The sequence below is a fragment of the Heliangelus exortis genome, chromosome 3, assembly GCF_036169615.1.
Source record: "Heliangelus exortis chromosome 3, bHelExo1.hap1, whole genome shotgun sequence".
Lineage (NCBI taxonomy): Eukaryota > Metazoa > Chordata > Aves > Apodiformes > Trochilidae > Heliangelus > Heliangelus exortis.
Window position 1 is genome coordinate 333,524 of NC_092424.1, and position 17,241 is coordinate 350,764.

At 39.8% G+C, this 17,241-nt stretch overlaps 1 protein-coding gene across 6 annotated transcripts in view; it reads left to right on the forward strand.

Moving 5' to 3' along the window:
• Positions 1-17,241, forward strand: part of CFAP61 (cilia and flagella associated protein 61) — a 97,803-nt gene continuing 80,562 nt past the window's right edge. The window contains exons 1-8 of one of the 6 annotated variants that reach the window (XM_071738751.1): positions 1-112; positions 2,435-2,585; positions 3,544-3,694; positions 5,631-5,707; positions 6,267-6,334; positions 7,180-7,306; positions 11,870-12,002; positions 14,018-14,171. In XM_071738751.1, coding sequence (XP_071594852.1) covers positions 2,443-2,585; positions 3,544-3,694; positions 5,631-5,707; positions 6,267-6,334; positions 7,180-7,306; positions 11,870-12,002; positions 14,018-14,171 — 853 coding nt within the window. In that variant the 5' untranslated portion in view covers positions 1-112; positions 2,435-2,442. Of the gene's footprint in view, positions 113-224; positions 411-2,434; positions 2,586-3,543; positions 3,695-5,630; positions 5,708-6,266; positions 6,335-7,179; positions 7,307-10,660; positions 10,748-11,869; positions 12,003-14,017; positions 14,172-17,241 lie in introns of those variants that run through there. The other 5 variants (XM_071738748.1, XM_071738749.1, XM_071738747.1 and 2 more) reach the window with 5 other exon arrangements.

The window sequence follows — 17,241 nt, forward strand, 5'->3', positions numbered from 1 at the left end:
CGGGGCGGGGACCGGCACCGGTCGCTCTCTCAGTCGGTCGGTCACTCCGCGGACGCTCCGCGCCGGTCAGCGCCTGGGAAACGGGCTTCCCCGCCGCGGCGGGGACAGGCAGGTGAGTGTGCGGCCGGGGCAGCGAGTGAGTATCCGGCGATGAGCAGGTGAGTGCCTGGCGCAGCCGGAGCTCCCGCCACCGCTTCTTCTCCGCGCCCCCCAGACAGCGCCCCCTGGCGTCTCGGCGGGCTCTGGCTGCCTGTAGGGGGGTGCGGGCTGGGGGGGGGGTCCGAGTGTCGCGGTCTGTCTGTCGCGGTCTGTCTGTCGCGGTCTGTGCTGCCGGCGGGTGAGCCCGGAGGTGTCAGCAGTGCGGGCGTTGAGCTCCTGTCCTGCCCTACCCGCCCGGTCGCTTCCGTCAGGTGAGAGCGCTCCGCCCGGTTCGGGGACCTCCCTTCCTCCGGGCCACCTGAGCCTTTACACTGGGGTCTGTCCCCTTCCCCCGAGCTGTTTGGGTCCCGTCCGTTCCTGCTGCTGAGGCACGCGTGAGCTCTGGGCACGGGGAGCGGTGCCGCCCGTCACCTCCTCACTTGTCCCGGTGCGGCTGTCCCGCCGGAGCCTGCCCTGCGGAACCCTTCCCCAGGGGCCGCTGTGCCTCAAAGCGAGAAGGGGCTGCGGGAGGCCGGGCGGCAGCTGCGGGAAGTGCTGCTTTGGGCTGCGGAGCCCGCGGTGCTGCGCCCGGCGGGAGGGACAGGGGCGGAAAGGCGGGAGCTGCCGCGGAGCTGTGCGTGTCCTGGTGAGAGTGCTGCGGGTTTCGTGTCCCAGTGCTGCTTTCTGTCAGGCAGAGCTGCGTGCGTGTTTAAGGGGAGCTGGGAGAGAAGGGCTGTGGTTTTTAAAATGCATTAAACTAAACGGATGCAGGAACGTGGCAAACGATTTTCCTCAGCTGAAGCAATCGTAATGCTAGACTTAAATTCAATGGCTCCACTTTAAGGTTCCTGTGTATTTTGATGCTGCGTTGGCATTAATAAGAAACAGCCAAAAGAAACTGTTTTAGTAGTTTCACGGTTTACAGTTACTTAATGAAATGTGTAAGAGAATTACATGGCCATTTTCTTTGCTTATTTGAAGAATCACCTATCATTTGGCCCCAGCTCTAGTTGCTTTCCACTCCAACAGGCAGAACATCCCTTACAACTTCAGACGTTGAAGTATGGGGGGGGGGGGGAGTTGCCTTCTAGGTGTTACTGTTAGAATAAATACTCTCTAGCCTATCGAGTTCTTTCTACATAACCACCATTTTGTGTACTGAGTACATGCATTGAAACCTGCAGAGGACATTTAGCCTCAGGTTGGTGCCAGGAGCTCTTTGGAAAAAATAAATTTTCATGATTGAGACCTGTGGTATCCCCTGTAACAATATCCTGACTGTGTGTGACAGATGCTGGTCTACACGACTTTGTATTTAAAAGGCACAAAATTCAGGGTTTCCTGTGTTATCCCATTTTGGTTGGGATCTGTGGGGGCTAATAAATGGGCATTGTGCCTGGGCTTGCAGCCAGTGCTATATTTGGCAGATTGGTAAAATTGTTCTGCTAGTCTAGGCATGTTGGTTATTAAGACTTTTTTTGAGTTAGTAATCCTATATTTTGTACAAGGACATTTAACAAATTTCAGAAAGCTTTTGCATTTGGTCCGTTTGTTTTACATGCCTAATTCTTGATTCTATCACAACAGGCTACAAAATGGAGTGGCAGCACAGCTGAAAGAAATGATCTGTTGGCTGATAGTCCCAGGTGGTCTGAACGCCTGTTGCCCCTCTATGTTCTGAAGTGTCTAGGCATGTCAATAAATCATTTAGAGGTGGCAAATTCTGTGGATGTGGAACCACAAAAATGTTTTTCTTTTGGGCAGGGAAGCTATAGTTCTTTCAATCCCTTTGGAAATATAATCATTGCAGTTGACTTTAAAAGAAATTTGAGGAGGTGTTTAAACAGAATACACTTAGCTCACCTGAAATTGCTGTTCAGTGTTACCAGGGCACCCTTAACATGATTGTTTGCAGATGACCCTCCCAGCCCTTCCAAACTTAAGGCTAATAAATGTGAAATTATTAATGATGAGCACTGCTCTGTTACACAGCATGCAAATTCTTGTTAGAGGAATGTAAAAACAATTTGTAGCCCATTAAAAACACTTATTTCCACAAAACATTTATTTAAACACAAAAACAGGGATGAAGTATTTATACTTGTGTCCAGTTCACATGCTGTTTGTATGTGCAGGTGGTATGTGCTTTTGTAGAGGTCTATGGGACCTTGGCACTTGAATCACTCCAAATCTCACTTCTTCATGGTTTATGTAAAAATCCATTTCATATCACTATGTTGAACAATGGACTTCAGCAGAATCACCCAGAACAGCAATGTTTGCTTTCTTGTTGCAGTCTGTAAGATGACCACAATAACTTCTGCAGAAGGAAATACAGAGGTGGTCAGTGCCAGGAGAACAGAATCACAAGATGTTTCAGATATTATCAGCCTCTTCAGCTATTCTACAGAATTCATTTTTGGAAGGATTGATGTCATGTACCTTTTGTAAGTAACAGTATTTTTAGGATATAATATAACCTTTCTTTCAAAAAACTTCAAGAATGTTCTATTTAGTATGGCAGAAAACATGAGCTCCTACATGGTGTGGCATGATTTTTCACAAGAACAGAAAGAAAATCTGCTTCTGTCTCTTCTCTGCATCACATATGCATGACTAAAATTTGGATTACTGCTGTCAACATGGTTGATAAGATTTGACTCTGTACTAGCCTCCATATTAAGAAAGTGCAGAAAAAATACTTCTGTGTAAAGTTGTAATCACTTTGTAGCTGTGAGCATTCTGTTTTCTTTTCCTGTGTGTGTCTAAACCTTTTCCTTCTTTTCCAGTTGCCCCTTAAAAAATTGAGGTGGTTACTTTTTGCCTCTATTCTGTCTTGGGAGACAGCCTTTATTTGCTCTAAAATATGTTTCAGTGTACCTCTTCTTTTCATGCCCTCAGGATACCTAATATTCTGCATGCTTTGATATGTGTATCTTAGCTGCTTGTGTGGCAATATCTTTGGTGGAAATAGATGGTTATAGGAGCCTTCTGTTCCCATATCTTCATCACTGGAAAGAGTGATGAGCCTTGTGCACTTGCCTTCTATGCAACGTTGAACAGCAGAGACAGAATGTGTGAAATGATGATGGGTCACCTAAGTTTTTTTTTTTCCATTTGACTTAATGGCAGATGTCTCATACCTGCTGTTTGGGGTAAAAATAGATGTACAAAGAAGCATGCAAAGAGAAAATTACATGAATTGTTTTAGTGTCAGAATACACTAAACAGTTGAAGTTGAATAATTTTAAATTAGGATGTGGGCAATAAAATTTTATTGAGGCACAATACTGGTGGCATTTTTGAACGTGGTTCATTTTGCTATTCTGACAGACTGAACTAGTAGCCAGTCACTTTTGATTGTAGAGTTTTTTCAACTTCTGCAAAATTTTAATGTTTTCACAGAGAAAAATCAAATCTTGCTTTGACACTCTGCAACGAGAAGAATGAGGTTATAGCCAATGCTGTCTTTCTGGACTATCCAAATTGGGATCTCACTGATCAGTCTGATTGGGAATCATTCTTGCATGAAAACTATAATAATGATAAATGGACTGTAAGTAAATTATGTAATTTTAGTTGAGTTTTCAGCCCATGCGTCCATCAGTCAGTCCAGCTAGGAACTGCATCCTGTGGTTGTTGAGGAAAGATGGAAAATGTTAACCATAAACACTCAAATGCTAGGCAGCATGTGCCAGATGCAGTATTGGCAGTACTGAATTTCTCTCTAGACAGTCTGCTCATCAGTTTCCAATGTTGTTCTAGGTGACATTAAGCAATGGCTTGCAGAAAACCTGACAAATAGAGAATTGTGTTTGAAAATGCTGTGTGTCCTTAAAAGTGATGAAATTATTTCAGCCAAAGAGAGCATAGAAAAAGAAAACCATGTAATTTTCTTGTAATCTGTTTTCTTTGTCACTTGAGCAGTATTTTGTGTAGAGGCACATTTCAGGCACAACCACTTCATTCAGTGTGCAGCTGCAGCTGCTGCCCTTGGGCTGGGATGTGCTGGCAGATCCAGGAGCCTTTCCTCAGGCTGCCTGCCTGGCAGATCTCTTGCAGCAAAGCTGTAGCTGACTCGAGGGTGCAGGGGCATACAAAGAGAGATGACAAAAAAAAAATAAAATATCTTGAGCGTGTTAGGAATTGCTACTCATAAACAGGAATAAAAGGTACTTTGAAACACTGAGAAGGAGCAGAAGAACTCTTTTTCTAGAATGGAGATTATTTTTGAAAACATGCAGAAGATTCAGCATATGTTTTATGCTTCTGTACTCACAAAACAACTGAGCCTATTCTGAGTTGGGTAGTTGGTTAGCTGCAGGGCTAAATCCATGCAGGTGTGCTTATAAAACTGAGATTTGAAAACAGAATTCCTTAAGAGTTTAGTTGACAAGGCTTTGTCCTAGTGCACTGAAATTATAAAACAGGTAAAAGGTCTCAATGAGGAATCAACATGTGCAGAATTTAATTGGTCAGGAGGCGTTACAGGATTGCCTGGTTACCATCACTATTCAGAAACAGTTACAGGCCAAATCTTGCCTCCTAGGCCTCTTCTTGGACCTCAAGAACAAAGCTTTTTTTCTTTGTCCTTTGTCTTTGGCATTTAAACTAACAAAACAGAAATTTCTAATTTTTTTTTTTAGAAATGGCTTTTGATTTTTATTCATTGCTATAGCCTGTTGCCTTTATGCTGTGTCCATATACTGCCACTTCTATTAAAATTGTTCTTGCTCTAATGTTGCTGAAATTTATTGGTGACTTTAGCCATAACGTTTTATTTTAATATCAAACTACTCAGATAATCTCAATTATTACTTTTTGAAATATTTCTTAACAATTATTTAATCTGCAAGTAGACCTTCATTAACTCAGCTCTTGAAGTTAATATGCAAGAGAAAACAGCAAAATTAATAGCACTTGCCATTCTAGCACAAGAGTTTTCCAGATTAACTGGAGGCATATAGGGCAGAGATGTCTTTCAGTATGTCCTGTTTCTGCCTGGGTATTTAAATGTGCCTAAAGATGCAACCTTAAGACTTTATAATTTTTCTCACTTTTGAAGAAAAGTCCCTGTAGGAATAAAGTAAGTATGTGATGGCTTTTTGTTTGGTGGGGTTTTTTTGTTGCTGTTTTTGTTTTTTAAACTTATGAGTAGTGTCTTTATCAGAAATATTAAATGAACTGTTAATTTCTTTATGGTTAAATTAAAATGTTATTAGTCTGGAATTAGTACCTTTAAGTATGGAATTATATGTGTATATTGCAAAAAATAGTAATCTTGAGAGTAAACAATAAGTACTACAGAAGCACAAATTGTTATATTAAAAAGTCTTTTAATCACATAGCTTTATCCACACATGCTTTGAAATTTTCATATATGTGAGGCTGTGTGCAGATCATATATATTGGAAATAAATGTGTATGTTAATGCTTGGATTGACTTAAATATTAGCTGCGTGGTTTTTAGATTTTCATTCCTCATTTTATAGCCTTTGAACACATTGTTCATGCATCTTTTTGTGGCAAAAGAAGAATATACAGCTGGATGTTCCCAAGAAATTGTCAGGTGAGTTCATGGGTAGCTTTCTGTAGTGAAGCATGTGCACTCCTCTGCCTTGGGTTGGAGAAGGTATGGAATTTAAAAATGCCTTAAGGTGATCACTGGATAAAAATTAAATCTGTCTCTAAAGAGTGTTGGAAGGTAATAAAGCATAACCTTGTATTAATCAAATATTAACCAAGCAAATTGCAGTCGGTTCTGTGGCTGTTAAATTTATGGTTACTTTGTCACATCAAGACAGCTCATCCAGATGCCAGGTCAGAAATATGGCATCTTTAATTTATTCCATTATGGGGAATTGATATAAAAAGGAAAATGTTTGAAATCTAAAGATTAGGAAATTAAGAAAGAAACAAAGTAGAAAAAAAAAATTTAAAAACATGTCCAGATAAATATCATATGATCTTATTTGTCATAAATAGAATGTTTTAATTTCTGAGCCATGTGGACTCTGGAAGATTAGAGACACTAGGGAGAGAAAAAAAATCTATTAAAAGACTAGCAGTTGTGTCTAATTGATGTCTGTAATGATGAAAAAAGGAATACAGTTATGCTATTTCTCCAGGAGAGCTTTCATCACAGTACCAGAACTGCAGTTTATACTTCTCTTCATTCCAGCTATTGAGAATTTAGGTAAGATGTAATACTATTTCATTCTTAAAATAATGAAAAAAATCTTAGATCCCAATATTATGGAAATATAACCCATAAACCACTGCGTTGGTGGGCTTTTTGGGGTGTGGTTTTAAAAATATCAATAACAGTTATTTTCCAAACATGCAGAAAACACGATTTTGAAGCATCCTGTAATGGTCATGCCTTGTAAAAGAGGCTGATGTTTGCTCCAGCTGTCTATTTCCTGCAGTGTTTGTATTTGCCAGAAACACACAGGAATAAAATCTTGGAAGTAAATTCCTACAAGTTCTGTGAAGATTTCTGGCTGAATATATTCATGACACTGTGTGTCAAGCATATATACTTGGAATAAAAATCTTGGAAGTAAATTCCTACAAGTTCTGTGAAGATTTCTGGCTGAATATATTCATGACACTGTGTGTCAAGCATATATACATGACAGTGTATGTATTCATGGGCCCACAGGTACTTATGTCCAGTCAGACATTCCAGCCTCCACTTCCCTTCAGCATAACAAGTCCTGACAACAAGATTCTCCAGTGCAATACAATCCTGGGTATAATGCTAATATTTCTGTAGGGATTTGATCCTACCAATTTCTGATTGAAATTTTGTTCAGGTATGGAGTGCTGCATTAATTAGCAAATTAATCCAGTAACAATTTATTTTAGCGTTTGTGGTACTGTTATTTCATCTTCATTGCTTAAACGCACAGACCGAGAGCACTGTCATCTGTGGTTTGAGCTCAGAACTCCATTTTCCTCTAACAGTTTTGCTGCTAGTTTAAAAGCTTAAATAATGAATTTTCTCTGTCACTCCTAACAGATTGTTGTCATTCACAGAGCTAGACATGGGAAATGTCTTTGAGGAGGTGAGGACAGCTCCAGGTTCAGTACTGGGCACACATTTGACCTTGCTGCTGTGCCCCCGGCACCGCTGTCACCCACAGCTCTATGTTCGCGAAGCAAGGTAGTGCAGTTTGTCTCTACTTGTATGAGCAGAGCTCTCTGTGTTAATTGGGAGAATTCTTTTGCTTAGAGTATCAATGTCTTAGTCAAACTGCTGTGATTGACATTGGAACGGGCTGCCTGGGGAGGTGGTGGACTCCTCGTCCCTGGAGACATTTAAAAAGCGACTCGATATGGCACTCAGTGCCATGGTCTGGTGACTGTGGCAGTAGTTGTTCAAGGGTTGGACTCGATGATCTCTGAGGTCCCTTCCAACCCAGCCTATTCTATGATTCTATGATTCTATGATTCTATGATTTTCCTTTATAATTCTGTGGTTATGTTGGTTTTATTCTGTTTCATCACCAGATCATTTGTATTTTTATAGCACTAAGTTGCATGCAGAAAGAGCAGTGTCAATGGTGTTTATTCCGTGAATCTGCTGGCTTTGCTGTGCATTTTAGTGAGTTTCCATGTCTCTTAGAGCATACTCCAACTTCTAATTTTCTCTTGTTACATCATCATCTGACCAGTGTAGCAAAGCCTAAATGGGAAAGCTTGTTGTCTAAAATAATTAAATAATAGCTGAGTTCCAATAGTCCTTCAGACATGGAATAATCCCCTTTCGTCTTTTGTACAGTTTTTGTGTGTAAGTACTTCATGCATTCGCTCTGGCTGTTTTTCAGGGGCGCAGGCCTCCTCAGTGTTTGTGAGAGCTTAAAAAAATGATGGGGTAACCCTTTTCCTTCCACTGTGTCATCTATTTCAGTGGACATGCTTTGGAGCAAAGACTTTGCCATATGCTCATGCAACATGCCTTTAAGACAGCCTTGCTAAGGTCAACTCTGAATTATTTTCTTCTGTCTGTTCAGCAGTGACCACTGGACAGAGATGCAGGTTTCTCTAGAAGCCTTGCCTGGCTCCCTTTATAGTGGCTGTTACCACTCTGCCACTTGTTCCCTGCCATTTGGGTTCTGGCTCTGCCAAATCACAGCTTTGGTGTGGTGTGTACAGAACATGAGAAGTGCAGTGTTTCTTATTCAGTGGGACCTTATGTTTTTCTCTGCAGATGGGCTGCTGTTGCTGTGTAGATGCTGCCATGCAGTGTGGTAGAAGTGTAACTAGTACCTGTTGTGTTTTGATTCTCTTCTCCTTACGGTGGGAAGGGTGCATGTAGGGTAGAGTTTTATGAAGCAGCAATTTTATTTGATTCTGATTCATTCTGGAGTTTTTTTTATTCATTCTACATGTAAATGTTGCCACGTGGTTATGTAGCAGGATTATGATTTAAATCAGCATTTCTAGTCATTGTGGTGGAAACTGAAGTTCAGGGCTGAGCACATCCCTGGGACCCTTTATCACACGATACTGATGTGGGGGGTCTGTATCAACCAGATGACTGATGGTGGTGCCACATCAGGCATACTGACATCCTGCATTGGATTCTGACAAAAGCCTGTCTGTCAGAGGTGTTTTGCACATGTTTACCAAGTAGGCCTAAAACAAATTTGCAGATTGTGCTCTTTATTCTATAGTTTTAGTCAACTTTTGCAATGCCCTGTCATGTGACTTTGGAGCATTTTAAGAAAAAGGACTGAGACCTGACCTTAACCACTCGACACTACCCTGGTACAGGTCTGGGTATTTCACTGTATAACAAAATTATTTGCATACTAACTTGATCTACAATTTATAGTTTTTTTATGAGTATTTCCTTTGAGTTGTCTACCATCTATCAGCATGTGAATGAACTGTAAAACTGAGAATTGTCTGTAAGTGAATTTATTCCTGAGGATATAAAGTTTTTCCATATGTCTTAATTCCAGCTATTATGTTTGGGTTTTGTTTAGTTTAACTCTATTCTTTCTTTTGATGGCCAGTGGATATGAGACTGGAAATGTTATGCTGTGCCAATATTCCACATAAAACATACCATCTTGCCTGGGAGTTCTGTAGGTTTTTTATGAATAATAAAAATCATTTACTTCAATAATTAAACAAACTAGAAAAATAACCAGGAAAGTGGTTTTTTTTCTTTGAGTTACATGGTATCTGGTGATATAAAATTAATACTTTAATATTATCTATCAGTAGATTCTCTGAGTAAGCGAAAACATGTTTGCAGTAGATGCTTTGCCTTTCCTTTTCCTCTGTATTCACCTTTGTACTTCACTGGCATCCATAGTAACATTCTGTGGAGCCCTTTAGAGATGTATCTACGAAAGTTGTCCCCAGCCACCTGCCTAGCAACATGTTCTGGGTCAATGATAGGAAATGAGGGGAACCTCTGTTCCCTCTTCTCTTGCTTATAGAAGGAGGGGAAAAAGAACCTTAAACCGATCCTTTGCTTAACCATTAATTTTGAGGTTATTCTCCATCTGACGTCTACATTGTGAAAGTAAATCTGTAGTGCACCAGGAGGTAGATCATGAAGTTTTAATATTAAAAGTTTCTTGCTGATACCTTGACTTTAGATCCTGTCATTTTTGGGTTTGTACCATACATGTGAGAGCTCAGAAATATGCAGCTCTGCGAGATGCCTTTACTGTGCTTCTTCTCACAGCCAAGGAGTTTTGTTGTATTGGGTTTTTATTGTTTTGTTGTTGTTGTTGTTTATTTGTTTTAAGACTATGGTGTTAGTGGAGGATTGCAGAAATGAAAAATCCAGCCCGTGTTTGCTAAAATTAGAAATACAAGCTTTTAGCCCACTTGTGTTTGGCCTTACATGTTTCTGGGCTTAGAAGGAGAATTAAAGAGTAGAAATGAAAACCAGTTTATTTTGTTTTTCTGAATTGCTCTATATGCAGAACTAAGACTTCCATACTTTAGGTACTAGTACTGAGATACAACCATGAACTAATGTAAGCAACAAGACCCTGAATCAAAGCATAAGTTTTTTTTAGAAATTGAAGGAAGTAATAATAATTCGTGGTAAGTATATTCAGAAATGTGTTTTTACAGTATGTAAAAAAGGAACTATTTAAGACTATTTTTAATAGACATCTTATTTTAGAGATAGTGGAAAGGACGTCCCAGTCAGAGAGCATGTCAGTATGGAGTAATGGCTTTGTCTGACTGTACAGCCTCTGCGGTCCTTCCAGCTCTCGAGCCAGCCCGGTGGCCTCCGTCGGGCGGCAACACTTCAAACTTTTAGGGAGCCAGGGCTTTTCGGTTTTGTTTTTATTTGTACCCGAGAAGTGGATCTGGTAGCCCGGCGGTTCTGTCAGGCGGTGCCGCCAGGGGTCAGCAGAGAGCCACGGGCGGCAGGAACCCTCCGCTTCCCTCCGGCGCGGCGGGACTGCGGCTTCCCGCTTCTTGGGCTGCCCGTGGCCACCGTGCATGAGGTAAAAGAGTCTTGATAAGCTTCAAAAAAGGTCAAACTCGGGGTGTTTTGAGTGTTATAAGCAAGATGATGTGCGCTCCAAAGAGGAGGGAGCAGGACAGCAGGTGGCGCGCTCCCAAGGTAGGTGTCTGTCACTGGTTTGCCTCCCCAGCATTCTAGCTGAAGGATGCAACCTGTTATTGCAGAGAAGCCTCTTGTGGTGGTCTGTTTCTTTCAGTAAGACAAATGTTTGAAGAAGTGGGTTAGTTCCTTCATCCTGTGGAGCTTCTCTGTTCTCTCCTGTTTGTGTGTGTGGTAACTGGGATAACCAAAAGCGTGTTCATCAGCACTCTGCTTAGGGCCCTGAGGAGAAAGGGTTTTCTCAGCTTGACTGTCCAGCAGTAAAAGTCACTCCTGATGGCCCATCACAGCCCTGCTTTTCTTAGCACTTTTATTTAGTTGCAAAACTGTTGGTTGGATCACTTAATTCTTGCATTTTTCAGATAGATAAATTAAAAAGTAGCTTCATCTTCTTTTTGAAAGTTCTGTGCTAGAGCTGGTTTGCCATCGGCCTTTGTGCCACGGCTGCATCAAGGGGTGACTGAGGAATTCCTTCACTGCATTGGTAAAAGCACTACTTGTTAAACTGGCATTGATCCTAGTTAAGAATTAACATTTTTTTAAAAAGTTGTTTAATGGGAAAAAGTCTCTGCCCATTTAAATAAAAATCTGTGCAGTTCAGGGCCTGTATGAGTTTCAGGGGTGGAGCTGGACTGACTGGAAGGGGCTCAGCAGCGTTCCCACCAGCAGCACGCAGCGCAGCCTGGAGGGTTGGTGGCACTTATTGCTGGGATGTGACAGGTCCCCACCTATGCAGAAATCTTTCCTGAGGCAGAGGGATGGGGTAATTGCACTTTAGCCTTTGTATCTTTTTCAGTGGTGGAGCATTAACTTGACCTTGAAAAGGCATAATGGCTTGATTTCTGCCAGGTGCCTCCTGCACTGCTGTGTATAATAACAGTAATCTAGACAATACTCAGCACTATTTCTCCTATACTAGAAGGCACATCCCCTCCCCTTCTTTCCTCCCCACCTCCTCAGTTTAGTGTTAACTGGGACCATGTCCTGGGTGAAATTATTTCTGTATGGAGGCTTTTCATCAGGTACTCATAATACTTATCCATATTCTAATGGAATAGAACGGAAGTATCAGTGACTACTAAAGGTAGAGCTTTAGGATATTACTTCATCTCTTTTTTGTAGATTGGAAGATTACGATGATCTCATGGCAATCCTGATGGGTCAGAATGAGACTCTGAAAGAAATCTATAGTGAATATTTCCTTGCTGATCTCATAGAAAATCAGGATGAAGAAAATCAGACAGCCGTTTGTGAGGTCAGTCTTCCATGAGCTCTGGTTTTGTCTAATTATAATATTAGTGATGTCACATGTGAGTGACAGCTCACACTGCAGAACTGTCTTGCTTCTGGGAAGTAGAATTCACGATCTGCACACATGCCATGCCCTCTGCCACATGGTTTGTGCTTTTCCTTTATTTAGGAGTAATGTCTCCTGTTAGGTAAACGAAGCAGCGGTTCCCAGTAGTTATGTAGATACTTTTCAAGTAATTGGAACAGACCATCTTGAAGAAACCATGTTGCCCTTTTAGATATTTGCATTATAGATAACCAGTTTTCCCAGTAAAAATTAATATTACATGTGAAAACTACTAGCCAGAAATACTTTCACAGTTAAAAATGCTGTAGATTTTTTTTCTACCTCCTAGCTTAGGCAGTCAGAATGTTGCTGAATTGAAGACAGGAACCCAGGAATTAATTTCAATACGAAAGAGGTAGTAATAGTTATCCTGCTGAAAATGCCTGTTAATGTTTTTGTGTTAGTAATTGTGCGTGATACTCTGAGCTGATAGGCAACATAACCTACTTAATTCCTGAAGTCTGCTCTCTAGCAAATGATTTTATAAAATCTTAACATGTAATCACTACTGTTGGAAGCCAAATGGGAAACAATAAACCATTAGTGTAACAGCACATTACAAATGGCTATCTTTATAAATAAAACATTTCAGCTGTACATTTGTAGCTCAATATGATACCAGCAAAAGGTGTTTCGGGCCCTCATCGTTTATACTTGCCGCTGCTGCCACAGATTGGAAAGACACCTCCATGTGAACCAAGATAGATGCCAATTTTCCCTGCAGAGAATGAAGCTGGCAACCTCTTTTTGCACATATGGCAGATGGATTGGTTAATCAGCCTCTGCTGAGCCTTGGGCCTAAAATTACATAGCAGCCAGACAACTGCAGCGACCCAGCTTTTGTTCAGTTACACAAACAAGGCAAACAAACAATCACTTGTTGTTTGAGGGGGAAAAGAAATTAAACTTTATGTATTTATTTTTTTTATTGGAGTGCTGATGGCCTGGTAAAACAGCTATACAAATCCAGCCATTGAGGTTTTTGTTATTTTTATAAAGGAGGCTTTCATTATTACTATTAAGAAAGAAACAAATATAACTTTGAGTATGTGTTTCACCAGAAAGTTGCATTTAGTACTAAAAACTGAAGTGGTGTCTTTCACTAGGCTCACCTTAGCTTAAAGCCAAAAAACCTCCAGGCATGCCAATTCTCATTTTTCAGAGTTTATTTCTTTCTGAAGACTGCAGCTTTCTGGAAACTTTCAGTAATAGTCAAACATACAGAGTAAAGTGCCATTTTATCAGTGCAGGGATCTTGTAGTTTTCATACTTGCCAGGGCATATGTGTTTTTAAAGACTGGTTCTTGCATTTGTTTTCAGAACTTGAGAATATTTAGTGCACTTATTATTGTTGCAAGTAATACATACCATAAACTGTAAGAAATACTTTTATACAATAAATAATTGCTTTCTTGAGTTAATAATTGTCAATGGAAAAGAAAATACACTTCTCAGTTTGAGGACAACTTTGTTTAAAAAGTGGTGTCCAGTAATTAGTCAGCCATTATGGATGGGTAAATGCAGATTTTACTTTCGCTGCACTTTAAAGAAAAATTATACTTTTTTTTGGAGGCATTTAGTTAAAAGGTGTATGTATTTTTATTTACTGTAGCAAATCTTTTATTGGAACAATAGGTCATTATTTGGTCTGTTAATAGAATCATAATGTTCTTCTAAGTCATAGCTAACAATTATGACATCTAATATAGAGGTACTAATATCTACATTACAAGGATGGGGGAAAAATTAGAATATTTTGCCAAAATAGTTCCTTTATACTTTTCTATTATGCACAGCCAGAGATGGAACACTAATTTTTATGTTTCAGGGATTGTTTTGTTCAACTTTTTTGTCCTGACCCAGAATGGCAGGCTCAGCCTTTATGCATGTGTGATGCTGCTTTTGTATTTCAGGATGGTGATACTGCTGTAGGATTCATGAGTGTATGTTCTCAAGTAAATGTCTCCTTGCTTCAAGAGTGTTTTGACTTGGGGCCTTTCCATGGACTCTGTAAACCACATCCTGAAGATGTTCTCAAAATGCCACAGAAGCCAAGTATTCAAGAAGGTATCTATATTCAAAAATGCTAGATAGATGCAAGGTGCATTTATTTCTAGCTCCTCAGTAGTCTTTGCAAAAGATTGAAAGAGGATCTAGGTTTACTAGCAAGTTCACAACAACAACCCCCAAGCAGCTCATAAGCACAGTTCCCCTCCTCTCTGACTTTAATTTTATTTAAAATGTGATTTGCAAATAGAATTACCTTGTTTGCTGGGGGTGCTGTTGTTTTGTTTTGTTTTCTGGTAGTCTATTGTTAAGTCTTCCCAATATAAGGACCAACCTGTATCCTTGGAATTTATTAAAGTATCAGTCACACATAGGTTTTTTTGCCTATATTTCATAACACATGCAGGACTGTATGAATGCTGTTTTAATGACTGCACAGTTTCTGCAGGCTACTGTATTGGAAATGTACTGCCAAATTGTCCCTTAATGTGAAGATTCACCAAACACCTTGCATCAATAGAGGATGTGGACTTTCCTTGAATGAATTCAAAGGCTGAGAATTAAAAATGCAAGCTACGTTGCTTTATAGAGTTCCTACATTGCTTTATGTTCCTACATTAAAAACCCCCACATAAAGATATTTTTTCAAGTTCTTTAGCTGGTAAGAGAGATCAGAGGTTGATAGTATTTTTTCCTTTTAAAATGTAACACTGAATAATAATGAAAGAGTATACAAAAATCTGTCTTTAACACAATATTGATATGCCACTTGCGTTTCGGGGTAATTACAGTAATTTGGTTGTTACTCTATATGGTGTCATGAATTAGTAGCTAGAAAACATTAAGGGAATGATTCAAGGGCTTTTCATCAGGCTTCATGGTGAACTAGCTTCTTGATCCATCTGACTGTTACCTCTGCTAACAACCCAGTAATCAATGAATTATTTTCATTTTCTTTTTATTCATGTTCCTTACTTCTTTAGTGCAACAATATTTACATCCTTCCCAGTCACTTTTGCACAGCATATATGTACACAGTGATGTGGCTGGTTGAGGCATTAAGGGATTTCATTTTGCTATAAAGTCAGAAACAACATATCAATATTTGCATGACAACAAGAGACTTGTATTAATTAACTTCTGACACCTGCAAGGCTGTTTATAATAAGAAATGTAGCTGGGTTAATCAAGGCGAGATTTGATCATTTCTGTGAAGTCTCACATCTGTATTACCCTGGGAGACACTATGATTTCTAACCCCTGTGTTTCTTTTTGCCCTGCACATCGCATCTGCATTCATGTCTGCTAACAGAGAGACTAATTTTCACATATAAGATTTTTAAAATACTTTTGGCTCTGGTATTTTAAACCTTTGGGTTGTTTTTTCCCTTTAAAAATAAAGAGCTTGTTACTGTGTGCAGAAATGCTTACATGGGTGAGTGTAGCTTAGATGGATTTCCTGAGTTAAAGCTCAGACACAGGAGTGAAGAATTCTGTTGTGCTGGATTTCCTGAAAGTTTTTTTTTCTCTTCTTTTTGGAGCTCAAAAGCTTTTACTTTCTTGTGTTACTGGAGCTTTCAAATGCAAGGACATCCTGGCCTGCTTGATGTGTTTTCTGCAGCAGCAATGCCTGCACTTCAAGAATTTATTAGTTAGAACTTATTTCAGGCTATATTTTTGAATATAAAAACAAACTCTGAATGTAACAGTAAAATTAAGGAGGTGACAACATAAGGAATGGCAGAACTGTTGAAAGTATGTTTATGTTCAGAAACTAAAAATACAGTGCCTGACACTTTGCTTTAGTAATTCCAGTGGTTATTCAGAGTAATATATAGTATTCAGTAGTATTTCAATGTTTCTTTTCCAAGTTGATGACTGAAATAATTTTGGTCCATAACTTTAACTTTAAATGTGACCCCTATGTTACCAGATGATCTCCAGTTCTGAATACCCTCATCTTCCACTAACTTGAAAGAAAATAACCCATCACCATACAGATTTAGGAGCTGCTTTCCCCCAGATGTGTAACATCCACTGGAATGGTGGCTGCCTGCTCTCTGGCAGCATTGTGATGTTATGAAAGTTCATAGTTGGTTCTGTCACACTCATGTCAGGTATCAGAAGAGTTCTATAGGGCTGTTGTGTGTTGCTGTGTAAAACTGCAAAGATCTGTCTTAAAATAATGGTTAGGCAATTGAAATAAAATGTGTTCATGTGTGTCCCAGATTGGCTTTGGACACTATTGTTGTGGTTTTTTAATATTTTAAATATCCGCTCTGGATTTGGCTCTGGTCAGGGGACTGAATAGCAAAAAATGTGTATAGTGCTACTCCCCTAAACTCCCTAACATGTTGATGCTTTAATCTGCTTAAGCATCTGGCCAGAGATGCTGTGTATATTTACCTGTGTATATGAAAAGATGTATGTAGCATCATATAGGTGTGTACTGTGGCAGAGAGTGTTTGAATACTGATTCATCAGATGGCTATAGAGAATTTTGTCCTTTCACCTTGGTTATTTGTCTGCCCACAAAGATGATGTTACTCGGGTTGAAGTTAACTAGACTAGAATGTTAGTGTAATGTAATGATGATCTGTCATGCAGATATAAACCTGCCTGCTCTCATTTTGATTGTAAAGTGCCTTCCCTTTTCTGGAGCTCTTTATTTTTTTTAATGTTGCTGATGTCCAAAGCTTGTGGTTGCTACTGCCGTGTTGATTCTATGATTCCCGTGTGGTTCAATGAGTGTCTTTTTTCTTGCTATAAAATCTTCCACATGTATTCAAAATAGAAATGGTTGGCAAAATGCTTTGAAGCAGTTGCTTCAGCATCTAAGGAAAGTGGCGGAGAGGTTAAATTCTTGCATCAGAGGAAAGGAGGACATAAACTGGCACAGATTGATGAAAGAGCAACCACTTTTTTTAAGAAATAAAGTAGATTTCAGAGAGTGAGTTTGATTTAGTAACTGAGAAGGGAATTCAAATTCCTGTTTTGTGTTCCTGCTTGAACCAATAGGGTTCTGGTTGGACTGGGATTTATTCTAAGTTTTGGTCCTTATAGGAGAAATCTGAGAATCAAGAGCCCTTGCTCATCCTTGTGATTATCAGAAAACAAGTTAGCAACAGGC